The sequence below is a fragment of the Nelumbo lutea genome, chromosome 1 (assembly GCF_056320005.1).
Source record: "Nelumbo lutea isolate HS-2025 chromosome 1, American lotus-T2T, whole genome shotgun sequence".
In the NCBI taxonomy this organism is placed as follows: Eukaryota; Viridiplantae; Streptophyta; class Magnoliopsida; order Proteales; family Nelumbonaceae; genus Nelumbo; species Nelumbo lutea.
Window position 1 is genome coordinate 166,693,380 of NC_142684.1, and position 21,556 is coordinate 166,714,935.

The 21,556-nt window shown below is 36.4% G+C and overlaps 1 protein-coding gene across 10 annotated transcripts; it reads left to right on the plus strand.

Moving 5' to 3' along the window:
* The first annotated feature begins 480 nt into the window (after positions 1-480).
* TZP (zinc knuckle (CCHC-type) family protein) lies at positions 481-21,234 on the plus strand. Of its 10 annotated transcripts, none has more exons than XM_088960339.1 (8): positions 524-698; positions 3,188-3,278; positions 3,379-3,723; positions 3,912-4,100; positions 4,176-6,687; positions 17,589-17,704; positions 17,945-18,057; positions 20,603-21,234. In XM_088960339.1, exons 3-8 carry the CDS (start codon positions 3,405-3,407, stop codon positions 20,708-20,710), a joined length of 3,357 nt encoding a protein of 1,118 aa, XP_088816465.1. In that variant the 5' UTR covers positions 524-698; positions 3,188-3,278; positions 3,379-3,404; the 3' UTR covers positions 20,711-21,234. The 10 variants fall into 10 exon arrangements, with proteins under 10 accessions (XP_088816462.1, XP_088816459.1, XP_088816465.1 ...); XM_088960340.1 differs by lacking the exon at positions 524-698 and adding an exon at positions 1,167-1,364; XM_088960336.1 differs by having other exon boundaries at positions 481-698; positions 3,188-3,723.
* Positions 21,235-21,556: the final 322 nt, after the last annotated feature.

Consider the following 21,556-nt stretch of genomic DNA (forward strand, 5'->3'; position numbering starts at 1 on the left):
TTTGTAATAGTATGGCAAACAGGTCTCATATATGCATCCTACTGGCTATTCATATATGTCAACAAGCCAGAAAAATTTTTCCACGTCAACAGTTATCCACCGTAAAATTAATTGCAGTAAGCAGACGAGAGCTTAATTAGAATTTAAATGGAAGAGAAATGAAAAAAAAAACATTAATAGATCACTTTGTACGTAGCTAGACAAGAACAGATTCAACAAAAAGAAAATTTATGAGGATTTAATAAAAAAACGTTTTTTTAAGCTGAAAGCAATTGCTCTGCAGTTAGCAGAAGTTGGAACGGAAAAGCTGACTTTTAAGACGTTGATTCCATTTGACTCTAGAAAAGAAACAAGAGGACATTAGTATGTTAGTGGAATATGAATCAGTAGACTGTTACTGGTAGCAAATATAACCACGTGGCATATTCTTAGCCTCTAAAACTTTGCAAGTATTGGAAAGGTAAGCTGATAGTTCCAGTCGCGACTGTGGTTATATTGTTACCGGTATCATGCCTCTCTCTCTCTAACACACAGACACCTTTGTCCTCAGTCAAATCTTACGACATTTTTCTAGTTTTTTTTTTTTCTTTTTTCTGTTAAATATCAAACTACCATATACGTTTTCAGTAGGACATAGAATTTCAGGCAAAGCATGAACTTGAAAATGAAGTTTTGATGGTATTGAAGACTTAAAAGAGGTATGTGGGTACATATTTCTCTTTTCTCTTTAATGGCTATGCTCAGTTTTAACTACTTTTGCTTTTTAGCTACATTTTTTTCCGGGATTTCTCCCTCCCCCCCCCCCCCCTCTCTAGAAATATGGAACCTCTGGTGGTACTACTTGCATTGCGTTGAATGATAATGGTATTCCTCTCCGCTGTTTTCTTTTGTGGGATTTTGGTTTCTTGACTAGGATTCTATTTCTCTTGTGATTTTCTTTTTCTGATTTTGTGCTATTTGTTCTTGAATTCCTTTTTCTTTTTCTTCAGGATTCTGAAGTAAAAGTTTCAAACTTATCCTGACTGCAATAGTTAGATTCTATTGCGTGAGTCTATCTTAATTGTATATTTTACTATTTAAAAGATGCAAAACTGAGATCCTTATAGGGTTGTGTTTTAATTCTGTCGAATGCTTTGTCCTGTTCTGGATTTTGTGGGTGGCTTAGTATGGTATGATGGGCGTGATTAAATTTTTGGTTTGTTTCAATAGAATTCTGCATGAATACATGTGCTTTTTTACTTTTGGTGGGAGTAAATGCATTCAAGGTCACTAAGTTTTGGGAATGGAAAGTCAGTTTTTGAGATCAAAGATCTGTTTGCCAATAAAGGTCAAGGATCAGATGTTTCTACTTTACTTGTGGATTGGTATGTATGTTTCACCATACTTTAAAGGAATATTATTGGATGTTTTTATGGGGGTTAGTGAATTGATACCTATACTGCAACTTGAGAATTTAATTAACTTCCTACTAGTTGAAAATACCACTTTGTAAGGTAGAATATTTAAGGAAGATGAGGATTTGTTCAATCATAAGGAGAAAAGTGGAATTGTAGGACTGCTTAGAGAAAGTAATAATACAGGAATATACCTACAGAAATAAATACGTAGTTATCTGCATCCCAAATATTATTACCACTTCATAGTGTTTGTTTCTGGTTGGAGAAGAGAAGAAGGATAAGGAAAAAAATGGATCTAAATTATCTCTTTTCGATACCTTTGTTGTTGCTCCTAAATTAAAGTACATTAAAAATACTTTTCCATGAATGGTTCTTTTCAAATCTCTTTTAACTTTATAGGATTAACAACTTCTTGCATTTATTGTTTGACATTGTTTAACATGTTCACACTTCTATGAAATCGTACATGGTTGTGTGGTATTGCCACTATTATTGTATGGAACTCCTGCACATAGATATGAATATAGATATACAAACAAATTTATGCCATTTTATATCAAAGGCAAGAATCAATTCTGAATATTCACATATTTTGGAGTTTCAACATTTTTGAAATCAATAAGTTATTATTTCAAGTCTATCATATAGTTGTGTTAATTAGAAGGGACTAGTGATGACACATGGCTATTCAAGTACCTTTTATGCATGGATGTTTTAAGGTGGTCTTGGTACTTATGATCAATTTCCTCAAGGGAAAAGCTTCATTAAGGATATTTCTATTAGCTGCAAAGTTTGTGTTTATGGAAGTCTTTAAAGAGGTGAACTTGCTCAAATAGCATTCCTTTTTAAAGAAAGCAAGGATAATACCATCTCTTTTAAAGTAAGCAAGGATAAAAATTATTATTTATTGATTCATGAAGGCTTATTTGAGATTGTAGCTCCAATAAGATTGGTACTAAGATGTAAAGGTACAGATACAAAATATAGATGCTTAAAGAGATGCCAAGAATAGAGATAGGATTCATTGTTTCTCAAAATCATTAAATCAAAAATATGCATATCCAATCCAATATGCTGAAAATATTTTAGTTTAGGTTTATTTTAAGCAAGGTGTTCATTTCTTTTTTTATCTTTGCAAAATGTAGTTAATTTATTCACTAAGTTTTGTTGAGTTCAAATTACTATGAGCTTCAGACAACTACAATAAGCATGATTAGAAATGATAAAATTATACTCTGGAAGTTTCTGCACAGTATCTAGTGGCAGAAGCATTACCATGTTATTTACGGTGGGTAGCAGCCTCTTTAGAGAACTCCAATCTTCCATGAATACTGTTTGCACTTTCTACTCTAGAAGGAACTCTCCTAAAATAGTACAAAGCATCATTTACAATATTTAAATTTGCTAATTCAAATCCAAACTCAAATAGAAATCTTAACCAGAAAAAATAAATAAGTCTGAAAATATACGTTAGTTCTAATAACATTTCAAAGAACCCAAAGAACTCTTTGGGCACAGGATAAGCTATGCTGGTTAAAGAGAACAATCCTGCACTGGGCTTGTAAATAATCATTGGACAATGGGCTCTGAGCTGGACTGTATTGTTTTTTTTATTCATCAAATTTGCTCTGTTCAGTAATTATTTTCTATTAGATGGTATATAATGCAAGTTATGGAACAAGAGTTACATTCAGATTTGCTTGCTTCTTTTTTGTGTGTTGCAATTTCACTTTCTTTTTTCTCTTTATTTTTTTTTATGAAATTCACTTTTCTCTTTATGTTTGTTGCAGGCACTGGTTTATAGGCATGGAAAGTACTGCTTTGGATTCAGTTGGCCTTCCAGGATTTCCTCCTGAACCAGCCATATTGCCAAAGATAAATGTTGAGAATAATAATGACGAATCAATGAAAGAACTTCGACTTACTCCAGATTCTTCTAATCAGTGCACTGAAAGAGGATTAAATGATGATTCTGGTGCAGGTGCAAATGCAGCTTCAAGGTCAGACATGATGTTTGTGACTGCAAACCCTCTCTCGGAACTAGTCTGGTCCCCACATGGAGGTTTGAGTCTTAAATGTGCTGAGTGCAGCTTTGCTGAGAGGAAGCCCTCTATTTTGTGGGGAGGAGGAAGTAATATGGTTCTTTCACTACCCCAAAGCATTAAATCAAAGGAAATTAATAATGATGGACATGAGGCTGGAGGTACTTCAACCTCATTAGGAATGGCTTCCCATTTTGTATGCAGCACTGACAGGGTTAGGTCTCCTAGAAGCACCATGGACATAACATCAGTCAGTGGGAAAGCAAGCGATGAGCAAACTATGGGTAATTATACTCCTTTTTCAAGGACTTCCAGTTATCAATGCAATGAAATTGCATATGCTGAATAGAGTCAGATTACAAGTTCTAAGCTTATGAATTCATGGGAAATCTCTATTCCAATGTCTTGATGACCTTTTCATCAACTGATTGTATATGGAGTTTCAATCCTAGAATTTTTGGTGTGTTGGCAGGATCTGGTGGAGACATGGAAGTGTTGAACACAACAAAGGAAGCATCTGTCATTGATACTAGTCAGAAGTTGCTTGATCATTCAGACCACAAAGAGAAGGACAAAAGCTTTGCAGCCTATATTCCAACTGAGACATCAAAAACTGAGGCAAATACTATTTCAAGTTTACCCAATAATACTTGCATCCCAGGTAAGTGTTTGATGGCATTCTTTTCCTGATTTCCTGTCAAAATGGCATCTTAGACGAGATCAGAATTTCTCACAGGTCCAGAAAATGGTGAAACTGCTTATTTTTTATCTAAACAAGATGAACAAAAACATGATTCAAGTCAAGCAGAATCAAGATCCAGATATGTCCACAAGGAAACAAGCTCTGACCCTTTTGTTACAAATAGAGCTGGCAATGGGAATAATGATACAGAAGACATAGAAGTTGCATCAGCCTCTGAAGGTTTTCCAGTAAGACAATGTAAATCTCTCAATTCCGCAGCACCAATTTTGACAGCTCCAAGTAGAAAGCGTGGAAGACTAGCTTCAGATAATGATGAAGAAGGAAAAAATAAAATGAAGGTTACTGATTTCAGTCTGGAGAAATGTGAGCTGACTGATGAAAATGCTTTAGAACCTCTGAAGGGTGAAAGTACATGTGCAGAGGTTGATGTAATTTTGACACCAAAACCTGCTGATGAAATTAAACATGTAAAACAGCAGAATAAGAGGAAACTTCTAAAGGAGCAAGGTGCTTCAAGTGAAACTTCTCCAAATAACAGGGAACTCTGCCTTCATCAAAGAGAAGATAAAGATAAGTTTTTGTATGGTGAAGAAATTAAAATACCAAAAGAGGAGGATGACAGCCATGAGAGTGTTGAAAGCTGTAACAGTGCAGGTTTGTCTTCAGCAGGAAAGCGACCATGGAGCTTTGAACAGAAATTAGTTGTTGGGGATAAAAGGCTGAAGAAACAGATCCATGAAAACCCTGGTTCTTCATCTTTAATGAAACAACATAGCTCCTTTATGACTTGGATCTCAAATATGATGAAGGGATTATCTCAGACTGATCCAGATGTCCCATCTTCGTTGGCCCTTACTGTAAGGCCTCATCATGGACATGGGAGTTTTGATCAACATTCTATGTCACAAGACAACCAAAATCCTGGATATGGAAGTATGGGCTTCCAAACTATGTTCCGGGCCTTGTGTTCCCCAAACAAAATGGTACAGGAGACAAGAACATTGAATCTTGTTCATCAATCAGGAGAAATCCCTAAAGAACCTGAGCTAGTTGATGAAGTACGTGACAACAATTTTACTCTTCCTGCCTGTGGTGAAGATGATAAATTATATAAACAAAGTATTGTGCCAAGTGAAAATTTTAACTTGGAGATGTTTCAGCACAGAGAAGGTAATTCAAATGTAGCAGATATTTCTTCTGCACATACTGCTTTTCCTATGGTTAACCACAAGAGTGATGGTGCTGAGAATAATAATTCAGGCAAAATTGCATCTGGCACTGTCAAGTGTAGAGTGAGCTCTTCAACTTCATCATTCCGTAAGGATTCTGAATCTCCAAATGAAGGGAAAGAAACGTGTAAATTTGGTTTCATTGATCCAAATAAGTCTTCAACTTCTGTCCCCAACAGAAGCAGCTTCCTTGGGAGTTCATGGATAACTCGGTTTTCTCTGAAAGTTCCTAACTCTGAGTCAAGTTCACCTTTATGCAAGGAGAATGCAGATATACCTGCCGAGTATTGCTCCGAGGGAACCGGGATTCTTCCTCATCCTCAGAACTGTATAGTAACCAAAGACCAAAACTATTTAGAGGATGCCATGGAGAACTCTGTTGAACACCAAATGGACATTGCAAGTAGAAAGTTTAATAGATCTGCAGTCAATAGTTCTGCCTCCTTGGCCTTAAAAGAAACTGAAGGACAATTTGATCAGAAGTTCAAATCTAAATTGAAAGTTATTCTTCCATCACAAAGATTCAAAAGTTCAGAGGACATGGCTTCAGTTTTTGCAAGGAGATTGGATGCTCTCAGACACATCATAACATCAGAAATAGCAGACAGTGCAACATGTGTAATCAGAACATGCCTATTTTGTGGCATAAGAGGTCATAACTTACAAGATTGCTCAGAGATTATTGAATCTGAGATTGAAGATCTCATAAGAAATATCAATTCATATGGAGGTTGTGAAGAATCTCCATGCTTGTGCATCCGCTGCTTCCAGCTCAACCATTGGGCTGTGGCATGCCCCAATGTCTCTTTGAAAAGAGAAAGTCATTTGGATGGTGATGCATCTTTGGTTAACTTAAGTAGTGATAAAAATCACCAGAATCCAGAAAATAATACCATTACCCATTGGAATGAAAGATACCTAAGGCTATCAGAAAATAAGGATAGAAAGTGCCAGGACAGCACTAAACTCACAACCCATGACAGCCAAAGTTCAAGAATGGATGACAAAGCTTTGGCTTGTAAGAATGCCAAGAAATTTTCTAGCGGAAAGGCGATTGTCAATGATTGCCTTTTGGATTCAAAGCCAGGTAAGGATATTCTAGCAAACAACACCGGTGAAGGAACAAAAAAACACAGAGTTTCTGTGGAATATGTACTGAATGGAAAGAAGATTGCCTCAAATTTTATGGAGAATGAATCAAAAGACAATCTAATTAGCTCCTTCAGTAACCATATTACCAGGCAGATTCCAGATGTACCTAGAGGGACCTTTGAAGCAATAAGGAAACTCCGTCTATCTCGTGCAGATATCCTGAAGTAAGAAGAGATTTTCACACCAACATTACATGGAAAATGATTATATTCTTAATTGTTCTTTGGAAGAAGAGAAATAATTTTTTTTTTCATTTAACTCTTGCGCCTCTGGCTACAGTTAATTAGTTAACAAATATTAGTTTAAATTAATAAATTTTCAATATCAGATGCAGTTTGAAACTTTGAATATCCAATTTTCATTTTGTGAATATTTTTCTAGCATAGGAGATATCTAAGAAATAGCACTACATATAACCTTCCTTTATTCAAGATGTTTGTACAGGATTCTGTCCCAAAATTGTTCATAACCCTTTCTGTCCACTTTCACTGTTATTCATTTAGTTAAATAATGTGGTTCGTTCCCTGCTATACATATTTGCTACTGCTTTTAATAACTCCGAAGTGCAGTCCTTGGTTCATGCATCTTAGGATTTTGGTTTATACTTCAAGGACAAACTTTGAAAGATTTTATGGGCCTTTTTCTTGCATTTTACATCCATATTCTGTTTTAAATATGAAAGTCCTTTTACTGAATCTCATTTACACCATAATTAGTACATACCATCCTTCAATTTTTCTTTTTTTACATGAAATGAACTATAAGTATGGCTTAGTTGAAAATTACACCTATAGTAATTCAGATAATGCAAGAAAATAAGAAAAGAGAGAAAGAGAAAGAAGAAGAAAGAAGTTTCAGCAATAGATTGTGGAAGAACAAAAAAAGGGAAGAGAGAAAAGAAGAATTCAAACCTCTCTCTCTAGCCCCCTTTCATCACTTTTATTAATAATTCTAAGTCTGAGTACAATTACTTGGATGCCCTTAATGGTGCAGCCAACACTAAAAAAATAATTAAAGAAAATAAAAGAAGGCCCATAAAGCCCATAACTAAGAAATATAACTTTTAAATACTACTTAAAAAGAAATAAAGAACACTAAGGCCCATTTGGCCCATTCTCACTACACTCCCCCTCAAGCTAAGCATAGATGTCAGTCATGCCTAACTTGCATACATAATGTTGAAGCTTTGCCTTTGGGACTCCCCTAGTTAGAAAATTTGCTAGCTGCTCTTCTAATGCAATGAAAGGTAGGCACACCTCTCATGAAGCCACTCTCTCCCGTGTAAAGTGTCTGTCTACCTCAATGTGCTTAGTTCTATCATGCTGAACTAGGTTGTGAGCAATGTTAATAGCAGCTTGGTTATCACAATACAACATCAGTAGCTCATCACATGAAATACCCATCTCATTAAGGAGAGGTCTAAGCCATAACAACTCAAAAACACCATGGGCCATAACTCTATACTTTGCCTCAGCTGAAGATGTAGCAACCACTAATTGTTTTTTGCTTCTCCAAGAAACAATATTTCCAGCTACCATAGCATAATATCCTGATGTGGATCTCTTGTCATCCACATTTCCTACCCAATCAGCATCTGTATATGCTTCTACCTTCATGTGTCCATGTTTAGCAAATAATATACTCTTCTTGGGAGTTCCCTTAAGGTTGCATAACACCCTTTCTGTAGTAGCCATATGTGTGTCTCTGGGAGCATGCATGAACTAACTGATGACACTCACAACATATAAAATGTTTGGACGAGTCATACATAGACAAAGAAGTTTCCCTAGTAATATTTGAAACACTCCCTTGTCAACTAAAAGTTCTCCATTATTAGCTGAGAGTTTATGACTTACATCAATAGGGGTATAGGCAGGTTTAGCACCAAGTTTTCTAGTCTCAATAAGAAGGTCTAGCACATACTTCCGTTGAGAAATAAAGATACCTTCCTTGGACCTAGCAACCTCAATGCCCAGAAAATACTGCAACTCCACTAAATCTTTAATTTCAAATTCAGAACTGAGAAATTTCTTGAGAGCACTAACTTCTTCTATATCACTGCTAGTAACAACAATATCATCTAAATAAACTATAAGAAATGTCACCAGAGTGCCTTTTCTCTTAACAAAGAGGGTATGATCTGATTGAGTCTGAGTGTAGCCAAACAAAACAAGAGCAGCCCTAAACCTATCCAACCAAGCACGTGGAGATTGTTTCAGGCCATAAAATGATTTCTTCGATCTACACACCTTACCCTGCATTTCCTTGCCATATATACCAAGAGGGAACATATATACCTCTTCAGTGGGATCACCATTCAGGAATGCATTCCTAGCATCAAATTGATATAGAGGCCAATTATAGCTCACTGCTAAGGATTAAAGAACTCTCAGCAAAGTCATCTTAGAAACTGGAGAAAAGGTCTCAGTGTAATCTATCCCATATACCTGGGTATATCCCTTGGCAACAAGCCAAGCCTTATACCTCTCAATTGACCCATCTACACGATACTTGATAGTGAAAACCCACTTGCACCCAACAGGTTCTTTCCCAGTTGGAAAGTCAACAATATCTTAGGTATTTTTTTATGAAGGGCTTATATTTCAGTACCCATAGCATCCCTCCAATTTGGTGTGGCTAAGGCTTCTGAAATAGACTTTGGGATGGATTGAGAGGAAATGGAGGCTAGAAAGGCATAGTAGGATGGGGACAATAAGCTGTAGGAAAGGTGTTTGGAAATACAATGAGTTGTACATTTATTCTTACCTTTTCTCAAAGCAATTGGTAGGTTAAGGTTTGGAAATGAGGATGCTGGTGGAGGAGGTGATGGACATGTCCTCTCTTCAGTAATCAGGAGCGCCTAAGACTCAACTGGAAGTGTGGGATCAACCTATGTTTGCCTTAGCCTTTACTGCTAGTATCACCTCTAGAGAATAGGAGGAGGGGGGGAGGAGCAGGAGTGGAAGACCTCAAAGGAGAGGATCCCTCCAAGGGAATGAGAGTAACTGTTGAGGGCTCGACACAAGACTCAATTGGAGTTAGCAAAGGAAGGGATAAAGAAAACAACTTGAGAGATCTCTCCCCCTCAGAAGGATGGCTATAAAAAGGAATCGGCTCTGCAAAAGTGACATCCATGGAAACAAGCCGGGTGCCACTAATGGGATCATAAAAACAAAACCCTTTCTGTGTAGAGGCATAACCAAGGAAGATACACTTTTGAGCTTTGGGTCAAAGTACTTTTGGAACTGGGAATATGGACATAACAAGTGCAACCAAAGACCCTCAAAGGAATAGAGAAAATCTCAACATTGGGAAAGAGGACTCCAAAAGGAGATTTTAACCCCAAGACTTAAGAAGGCATGCGGTTAATAAGGTAGGTAGCTGTTAAAACTACATCACCCCAAACCTTCACAGGAATACGGGTAGCAAAAAGAATGCTCCTTGCAACTTCCACAATGTGTCTGTTTTTCCTCTCCGCTAATCCATTTTGTTGTGGAGTGCAGGCACAAGAACTCTAATGAATAACCCCAAACTTCTCAAGATAGGAGGTAAGGTCCTTCTCAAAATATTCCTTAGCATTGTCTGACCGGAATATTTTGATTCGGATATTAAACTGAACGAATGTGTTCATGGAATTGTTGCACAAGTTTAGGCACTTCATCCCGAGTGCGCATAAGGTAAATCCAACTATATCGTGAAAAATCATCAATAAATAGGATGAAATATTTATACCCACCCATACATGGTAAATGGTAAGGCCCCCACACATCAAAGTGAACAATATTAAAAGGAATAGTTAATCTTTTATTACTTGAAGGATAAGTGCTCTTACAATGCTTTGAGAACTCACAAGATTCACAATAAAGACTCGATAGACTAATTCCTTTAAATAACTCTGGAAACAATTGTCTCAATGAAGAAAATGACAAATAACCCAAATGAATATGACATAACATAATACAACTAGTGGACTCTGAAACAAATGCAATTCTCTTAAGTTGTACTTGGCTCTACTCAGGCGTGTCTAACAGATAAATCCCATTCGCCTCATGGCCATTCCCAATCACCTTTTGAGATTCCATGTCTTGAAAATCACAATATGAAGGAAAAAAGGTCACACTGCAATTCAGGGATTTAGTCAAATTACTAACTACAAGCAAATTGGTATTAAGTTTAGGTACATGGAGAACATATGATAAGGTCAAGGCATTAGAGGTCTTAATGTCTCCCTTTCCCGTGATAAGGGCTAGGGAGCCATCGGCAAGGGATATCTTGTCTCAACCAAAAAGAAGTCGGTAAGAGGTGAATAACTGTAAAACACTGGTCATATGGTCAGAAGCACCAGAATCAATTATCCAAGGGGTTTTATGAGTACCTAAGACAAAAGCATGATGTGCAGTGGCATGAATACCTAAGTAAGCATATGTAGAGGAAGGAATAGTCTCTGAAGGAGTTGTAGCAGTGAACTAAGTGATTGATGATTCGGCCATACTTCTCATATTCAGCCCTAGCGGCTGCAAGCTGTTCTCCCACTGACTTCTCTCCACCCTGTCCTTGTTCACCTTGTGAAGAGGTGGCTACATTTGCATTTCCACCTTTTCCAGTTTCAACCCTTTTTCCACCATTTTCTTTCATGAATCTAGTAGGAACGAGTTCTGGATGCAGCTTCCGACATGTGTCTTTAGTGTGTTTAGGCTTCTTGTAGTATTCATAGATAACATCATTCTTCCCAGTGCTAACCTTCGGTTTCATCCCAGCATTAGCATAGTGATCAACATGTGGCTCAACAGGCTGAACCTATCTTCTGCTTTCCTCACTGCTCACCATAGCATATGCCTGAGACAAAGTCACCTCATCTTTTGCTAAAACATTATGCTTCACAATACCATACTCCAAGTTGAGTCCGGTGAGGAACTCATAGACTCGATTTCTCTCCACCAACCTCCTATATGTTTCTGCATCCTTTGTGCAACCCCAAACAACAGTCTCCATCAAATCAATCTCTTGCCAAAGAGATTTCAGCATAGAGAAGTAGACTGCTAAGGGCTTCTCCCCCTGTCTAAGATTATTCACATTATGCTTCAATTTTTAGGCCCAAGCAACATTAAGCTTTTGGGAATAGGTCTCTATGACACTATCCCACACTTCTTTTGCAGTTTCCATCCACAAGTAATGCTGACTAATGTGTGGTTGCATAGAATTCACTAACCAACCCACTACTGTGTAGTTTTCCTACATCCACCTTTCATAGGTAGGATCGTCCTCCTTCGGTTTCTTCTTGCTCCTGGTAATATAACCCTATTTTCCTATACTACACATGTATCTTAATAGATTGAGACCAAGCTAAATAATTGGTCCCATCTAGCTTCACAGTAGTCACTGCCCCAAAAAGATTTTCCACTGACCCCCCATGTCCAAACCTAGAATCTGTGGAATATTTGGTCTCTCCTCCAGTTTGCTCCATTGAGTAAACAGATGCAAACAAAAATCAAATTAGGGCTTTACTAGGATAGATTTACTATTCTAAGCAAAGAACAACCTTTCAACCCCCCCAAAATTAGGGTTTCACAAGGTCTTGCGAGATGGGGAGAAAGAGAGAAACTTCAACCACCCCTTCCAGAGGTTCTAGAATTCAATCCAACCAAAACCACCCCTAATAGAAATCAAAAGGCTTACCTCTGATCCCCAAGCTTCTGGTTCAAATTGTCTCTACGATCTATAACAAGGTTTCTCCAATTATCTAGGGTTTTCGGGAAAAATCTCCAAGAACCTGCCCTGGGATTCAACTAAGGATGAAAAACCTCCACAAAACTCTCCAAAAACCTTCCTAATTGGGCTGCATAAGTAGCTGATTGATCAATCGATCAGTTCTCCATACACACTATGTATAGGCAAAGAAAGGAGAAAAAAGTCGAAAGTGAGAACTCGCTCTGATACCAAGTTGAAAATTACACCTACATTAGTTCAGATAATGCAAGAAAAGAGAGAAAGAGAAAGAAGAAGAAAGAAGTTTCAGAAATAGGTTGTCAAAGAAGAAAAGAAAGGAAGAGAGAAAAGAAGAATTTGAACCTCTCTCTCTAGCCCCCTTTCATCACTTTTATTAATAATTCTGAGTATTACTTGGATGCCCTTAATGGAGCGGCCAGCACTAAAGAAATAATTAAAGAAAATAAAAGAAGGCCCATAACTAAGAAACATAACTTTTAAATACTACTTAAAAGAAATAAAGAAGACTAAGGCCCATTCAGCCCATTCTCACTACAGGCTTGATGAAATCTGTAACATGTTTAGTTCAGGTCAGAAGTGAGGGAGATTCTGCAGATCTCTCCTTATTCAGATCAATAGTGATATTTTATGTTTTTGAGATTTCTCTTGTATATAATTGGTTTTGTGCATTTCCTAGCCAAGAGGATGCACCAACATTTTTCATTGCAAATTGGGGTGGGGCTCTTATTGATTAAATTAATATTATTAGCAGTGGTTTTTACAACAAAGGCACCCATCCTTTCTTAATCAGCTCCCTTAGGTTGGTGCCTATTGTTGGGCATACTAGCTTCCTGTTATTTTTGTTTAGGGTTGTTACCTCTTCATGCATGATATGTCTTGACCACAAAGAATCTTGTACCATCTCTCATCCTTTTTCATAGTAAATAGAGGATATATCTCTCCCAAGGACCAATGTTTTTAAAGGCATTGGAGGCACACCTCCAAGCAAGGCACTATATAAAACCTAGAGGTGCCACAGTGGAGGCATAGAGATGCTTAAGGCATAGGCCTCCAGTATAGAAGCATATGAGGCATATACTTTTATTGTGCTTACCTTTTAAGGTAATTTTTTTACAATAAAAGTTGCATAAATAAAAGTGTGGAAACCATTTATTCGTGTTTATTATAATCATGATGTAGAAGATGAAAACCCTCCAAATTTGTTTATTATAATCATTATATTTTTTTGAAGATAAAAATAAAATTTATAAAAAGGAAAAAGAAATTACAAGAAAGGTGACCAGAAGTCACCTGAGAGAAGAAAGATGGAAAAACAACCTCCAACACACCCTTCAGCAACCACTGCAAACAACAAACTTTCTCCACTACAAAAACTTAACCACCCAACCCCAGACAACTTTACAAACAATAATAAAATTAGACTTCAAACAAAACAAACCAGAAAAAGACCATTTTAACAGCCCGACCAAGACATTAAATCCCACAAACTCCAAAAAGAAGACAGACACCAAAGCGTTACACTCTTCACACATTAACACCACATTAAATCCCACTGCCTTCTTTCTATCAAAATTACCTTCAACCCTAACATTAAACTCCACTTCTTTTGAAAACACCTTACTCTCCTCTCGACTCTTCTCCTCCAAATCTTTAAAAGACCTTGCAAACTCCTCACCCCGCCCCCAAAAGAAAAAAGAAAAAAAAAACAGTCCCAAAAATGTTGCTTACCTCAACACCTCTATTCACCATTGTTTCTAGGTCTACTGAACTCCTAATGACATGTTTTTCATCTAGAATCATTTCATCCCCCTCTCGACTACTTTTTCCTTCCTCTCCTAAAGACTCCTCATCATTTCCATCCTGATCAGTTGGTTTTGTTCTATATTTTCTTTTCCTATTCAAGGTTCAAAATTTCGATACAATACGCTCCGTATTGGGCATATTGTATCATAGCAGTAGCTACCTGGAACCCCAAATCAGGGGTGTTTTGGAATTTGGCCACTTTCAGGGGGTAGGTAAGCCTAAAATCGACCCCCTGAAACAATTTAAAAAAAAAAACTAAAATGAAAAATTTATGAAGTATCGAAACACCCGATACGCATGTTCGTGCATATCAGGAGTGTCAATACTTTAAACCATGTTCCTACTATATACTTTAGTAGCTAACTTAATACCTTTCCTTGCCACACCCACTTGGTCATCTCCTTCACCAAACTTCCTTGATCAACTCTCCTCCTCCCTCCTCTCTTCAACTATTCTTAAATCCATCTCAGACTGAATTGCTTCTGACTCAAGTCTCAACTCCCCCTCTGCTGTCAACCCAAATCCCCTATCAATTTCTATTCTTGAACTTCTTTCCCATATTCTCCTTTTCCTTTGCTAACTTTCTTTGAAATTGTTTTCCCAACTGCTTCTTTTTCTACCTCCAAAACCTTGCCCCCTTAAGCTTCACTGAAAATATTCTCACAAACCCCATCCTCAACCTTTCCCCCTTAAGCTTCACTGAAAATATTCTCACAAACCCCATCCTCAACCTTTCCCCTTAATGAACTCTCACCCACGTCCCGACAACCTCCCAGCCGTAGACCACTAATTCTTTCTTCCTCACCTCCCTCTCTAAAGACAAAACTAGAGTTGTTAATTATAATATTTTAATAAAATGTTATAGATAGAAGTGGGGGCACCATAGCTTTGATTTCTTTTAATGTGTACTTCATCCATTTTAATATGATATGAAACACTTGTTTATGCTAATATTGTGCAATTTATGTGATTTGTTAATTTGGAAATTTCTATTTTCAACTTTGCAAGTGATATGGATTTTAACTCATATAGTTATGGATGATGATACTTAATGTGATTGTAATTCAATTGTTTATATAAGTGCTATGGTTTTATTATTAAAAATTGCAAACATGAAATTTTCTAATTTTTTATAATTTTTCCTATTTTTATGCTAATGAATCTTGTCCATCATTCTGTTCTATTGAGTACCATGTTTTTTGTTAAATTGTAAATAAAAAATCCTTAGACCATTTCTTACCACTTAAGTTCACATTTTCTTTGGCCTTTTTAGAACTATTTTTACCATGTGTCTCCTTTCTCATTGGTGCAGTTACTGGTCATCCACTAACATGGCAAAACTATATCAGTTGACTTTCTCTCATCTTGTGACTTATTGTGGTTAATCTAAGTCCTCTAGACACATATTTCTAATTTTATCCTTTCTAGTCATTCCAATCATCCACATTAGCGTTCTTAAGTTTTGATAAGGATCTCAACTAAACTCAGCCTTAACCCTAACTGTTTTGAGTCAAGGCTGTAATTATGTGATTGTGAAAACCATAACCCCTATAGTACAAAACTAGAGAATAAGAAATGAGAAAGATCTAGGTTTTGGGGTTAGAGACACCTGATGTTATGCTCTCTCAAATGAGAGCCTACTTACATATTGGAAAAAAAATGTTGAAATTATATGGGCACCCTTACCTTTATTAGAGATGAACTTACAGTGTAATTCCCGACATTAAACACATTTATTAAAATACCCATCACTCACTCAAGTAATTACATAACATACCTTCCTAAACATTTAAACGCCCTCCTCAAGTTAGCACTGGTTGCCTTGCCTTCAGATTGATGATGTGATCTTAGTAGCAAGTACACTCGACTGATCATTGGAGGCTTCAATTCTCAAAGACAATGGCTTGAAGCTTCTGATGTGGCGGCATACTAGCATGTTTATCACACCTACAATGATCCAAATCATCTTGGGTTGTATTTATGGTGGAAGTCTTGGCTTTTATGTTGAGACAAATCTTCAACTAATTAGATGGTCCTTATGCTAGCTAATGGCTCTTACCCAGGATATGATCAACACAATATTCAGGGAGGCAGTAGCTGAATTATCAAATCCACCTCTTGTCTCATACCTCAGTCACAGTGATAACCAATTAGATTTGCAAATACTGAACCAATTATGTGATATATGAGCAAAGGGAATACGCATTAAGCACATTCCTCAAGGTGCAACTACTATAAGAGAAGAAACAAATAGGCATGCTGGAAATACTTAGATTTTTCCACAATGCTTTCATTGCATTAGTCAATCACCTACAAACTGGCCTTAGATACCATAAACTGTCTCTGTTCATTCCACTGCTATTTAGATATTTCATCATACACCTTACATATAGCAAAAACATCCCAATAACATCAAGTGCATTAACCAATTCAACAGTAGACATCCATTTATTTATAATCCAGGTATGCCAAATAAAACCTCTTGATCAGCATCAATAAAAAATGTAAACCAAAGACCAAAACTAATATAAGCATTTATAGCCAACTAGAAGTTCCAACACTTCAACTAGACACATTAACACATAGTAGGCTTCAAGCAGGACCAAATAACAACCATATATGTGTTAAAGATTGGATATATAAGCACAATACCAGAAAAATACGGAGAGGAAAATATGGTATTCTGCACTAATAATATGAGCATTTAATCCAAAACCTGTCCCCATATCTTCAAAAGGCTCACTAGGTTCAAAATCTACTAGCCCCATGCCAGTTGGTATTAAACTGTCAATAGTAAACTTGAAATGATTTAAGAAAATATGATTTTTTTTGTGAATTTTCACCATAAAATCCACAAAAAAGACACTTACTCAAACCTAATGCCTTTGACACCTTTATGGTAAAAAAAAAAAATCAACACTGAACCACCCCCTTTGTCTTTCCCAGTCAACATAACCAGATCTGGTAGTTATTGGATCATATCTCAAGGTCTGGAGTGCCAGAAAGCACGTGGAGATCTCGCATTCTCTAGCACCAAGTAGGAAACAAGAGAAGAAGAAATGAGGGAGAAAGCTCTAGGCATAGGGTTAGGAACACCTAATATTATTCTCCCTCTCAAATAAGAGAGCTTACTTAAATATTAAAACAACTCTTAGAAATTTCATGGACACCTTTATGGGAATTGTACACTTGTACTTCCAATGAATTCACTAACATAGAAACATGCTTATACTAAAACACCCATTACTCAAGTAATTACACAAATTGAATCCTAAATATTGTGATACCTCTCAATATCTCAAATACCTATGTCCAATGGATTATTCTGATGGTGATCAACTCTACCATTGCCTCAAAGGATATCTTCTTGTTTTGAGATACTTGTCATTTTTTTCTCATGAACACTGTGACACTGCATGTAACATGTATCCTCACAAAACCAGTTCCCTGTCACAGACATTCTTTGCTGTTCTTTTTTTTTTTTTTTTCCTTTTGTGTTGTAATTGATAAGTTCTTCATATTTTATCTTTATCAGATGGATGAAATCCCCAATTTCAGCCTTTAGTCTTGAGGGATTTTTTGTACGCTTGCGTCTTGGGAAGTGGGAAGAAGGACTAGGAGGAACAGGTTACTATGTGGCTTGCATTAATGGTAAATATGGAACCAAACACACTCTCTATCACTAAACATCCTCATGTAATTCTTCTGACCAATCAATCAAAACAGTTCTTCCTTTTTTTTTCCTGTTAGCATGTCTGCTGCCAATTTAATTTTCCAATATATGAAAAATATTACTAATACATATACTCCATATCTATACTTTTGTTTTTGTTGATTCTTTTGCTTTGTTGTCTGCATTTTCCTCTCTTTGATTCTATTTTGGTATTATAGGCATGTCAAGAGACAGATCAGTTGAAGGTTCTGAGATTCCCCTTTCTGTGGACATTGGAGGCTTCAAAAGCATAGTTGAGAGTCGCTATCTATCTAACCATGACTTCATTGAGGTAAACATCTCATCTCAATTACATTCTAGATTTAAATAAAATGGTCCTTATTATTTGTATCATTATTGAGATTCAACGGAAATGGAATTTCATGCATTAATCATGTTCATAGGAAGCCACCAAAATGCACCTGTAAGAAGGAATTATCTAATGCAAGTTGGTACTTCTAAAAGAGTAACAGGAAAGCTGAAATGGACATTTATTTAGGTTATAAGGAACTATCTGGATTCACAACTTCACAAGGGATATGCCCTTGATAGAGTAGAGCGGAAAAACAAGATTCATGTAGCCAACCCCATGTAGTTATTGATAAAGGCTTTGTTGAGTTGAGCTGGCATGAATATTTCATTGATATAAATCAAGAAGCTACAAGAAAAGAAGATTTAGTAATCCCTTACCCTGTGTTTGGTTTGAAGGAAAAAGTAGGGAAAGGAAGGGAAAGGCAGGGAAACCTATATAAACTTTGTATAGGTTTGCCTACCTTTCCCTTCCTTTCTACCTTTTCCTTCAAACCGAACATATCATTCATAAAAAATCACAAAAATACAAAGATTACAAGGAACAATTCTCCCAGACGACATCCTATTTCCATGCAAAGATTACAAATAACAAGCAATCCACATTCAACACATATCCATGCAAATAATTTGTGAGAGGCAGGGATAGCTGATCAAATTGCTACCATGTATCATGTTTCAATATTGTCCTTAATTCATCTAAGAAAATGATTGAAAGCAATCAATATTTAATAGAATTTATGTCAGCTATTATATTTTGGTCTACTCCTCCCAAGACCCCATCTAGCTGGGACCAATATTGGGTAATAGCCTTTTATGTCAACCATTATATTTCACTAAGAAATAAGCATTACCCTGTATTCTCATCAATTTTTCATCTAGTCCTCCCATTTGATATCCTAACAATCCTATAGAAAGTCATGGTGAATTGATCCTGGCTTGGAGATTTCTTCTGGTTAAGATCCATAAGTTGTTTTTGGATTGTGGGAGTGGATTTGGAATTGAATTCTGACCCATCTCATTCTGAAAACACAAATGACCATCCCCAATGAATTTAAATACTGAAAGTCCACATTTGTCGAATTTGCAGAATTGGCCACTTAATTCTACCTCTATTTGCAATTCCTTCCTAATTCAATCATAGCCTAAGTGCATCCCACAATTCCATTTCCTTGAATGGTTTTTTCAATCCAATAGCACACACTTTTGGGTGCTGCTATCAAAATAAAGATCCTAGACTTAGTTCCACAAGGATCAATTCCTTGTATGATCAAAGTAGAAGTTGGTGATGCACTTTTGACCTCATTCTCTTACTTTATGTAACCAGTGTCTCATTTCTTCATTTTTAAAAATATATGAAGGTAAGTACAAAATTTATTATAGTTTAAGAGCATTAATGTGTACTTCTAGCCGATTTGCAAAATTAAGTTCATTACAGGAGGGTGCATATCTTGCAGAGCCTACTTCCCTCTGTGGGATACTTCTTGTGAAAGGGACTTCACTAGTGTATTTCTTCTGAAACTAAGAATTTTTCATGGAAGGCATTTGCAAGAAATACTAAGCTCAAGAGGTTTAGGTTTGAACATTTATGTAGGTATTGAATATCCTTGATTTATGATTCTAATTTTGATACTAAGGAAAAATAGATTACTTTGTCCAGGTAGAAGAATGAGCACATAATTGAACTAATTCAATTTCTGCCTGAGGAAGGTGAAGATGAACTAAACTTAAATCCCCTCATGTACTAAGGGGCCTTCTGCCATGAGATAATTCCACCACAAGCTTCCTATCTCCAATCTGGGCAATAGAAACAGAAAAGGGACCACTGACAATATTTTTTACCAGAAAACTCTCTGTTCCACATCACTAGAACTACTCTACTGTATCATTAGCTGACAAAGTCTCCAGCTCACAATTTCAATTTCCCCATAGTTCATGGACAGTTTTCAACTCATTATTTTTGAGTTCTGGGAATATTTATCTTTGCCAATTAGAAAACTATTGATTTGAATCAGAATACATACATCAACCGGTCAAGAAATATTTTCTGAATAACGTTTTCTTGGTGACTACTGTGGGCAAAAACTTTGTGCTTTCAGGCCTAGATAGCATATTCAAATATTATATGCTGACGTTGTCTATTTTTTCTTAAATATATAAGATTCCATATGATGAAGAAGTTGGTGAATAATTATGCAAATTTTGAGGTAGACATCCAATATAATGATAATATGAATTTTGAACAATACGAGATGCTATAGCATAAACATACATAATATTTGCATGTATTTACATGTAAGATATGATAATATATTGTTCCTAAAGCTTTACTCAAAAATACAAACGAATACATATTGGGCCTGTCTTTTGCTATATTTCAGTCGTTTGGTTGTAAATTTTTAATCTTGAATAAAATAAATAACTTCTATATAGTATCTCTGTAGACCTAATTGTTAATTATGGTGTCTCGGCACCTGATACTAATATTATACTAGTCTAAGTTGTTAAGCATCTTTGGTACTTTACAGGATGAGCTCATGGCATGGTGGTGTACAATCTCAAGAAGTACTAGAAAGCTACCATCTGAAGAGGACCTAAAAATGAAGCTTGAAGAGCGGAAGAAGTTTGGGTTTTAGGCACGAAGGCTTTTATATAGCTTCCTCTTTCTTTGTTGTCTCTGTATGTCATGGTTACTTCAAGTCCAGCCTAAACAAGGCACAAATTGGCAAACCTCATGAGCTTCAATTCCAGCTTATGCATCACAATTGGTAAATCTCATGAGCTTTGTACATGAAATTTTTGAAACATCCTAGACATTTGCCATCTCCAGATTGGCGATTGTGATGTGTGATACTTAAGTCCATAAAGATTTGGTTGGAAGTAGTAAGAAATGATTTAAGCACCCATAATTTGACAATAGATATGCCACTGAACAGAAAGGAATGGCGAAACAGGATTTATGTAGCCAACCCATATGGTTGGGACAAGGCTTAGATGATGATGATTGGTGATGAAGGGATCCTCCTACATTCCTGTATAAATCCCATAGTGATACTTGAGGATTAATTTGTTTGATCTCTTTAGCTTAATTTTCTATTTCTGCTATTGTTCTTTACCAAAGTTGAAGTTTATAATATATTTATAGCCCACGATTCCTAAATGCCTTGCTTTTTTGCATTAGTTCATACTTCTTTGTTCCACTTGATAAATTTAAGGTTTACAATAATTATCAGGAGAGAGGCTTAAACTCTTCTGCCTACATTTTTTTTTTCTCTTTGATTGTAGAACTAATTCATGTTTCAGCAATTTTACAGTCCCTAAATCCAGTTTGAAGCTCTATCATGTATTGAATCGTACACGTATGAAGATCTCTCCCCCCCCCCCCAGATCAAACTAAAATGATTGAGTGCCATGTTTATGCATGTAGATATTCCTTCCCTGACAAAAGGAAGATTACCCAATGTTGGTCCCAGATATCCAGG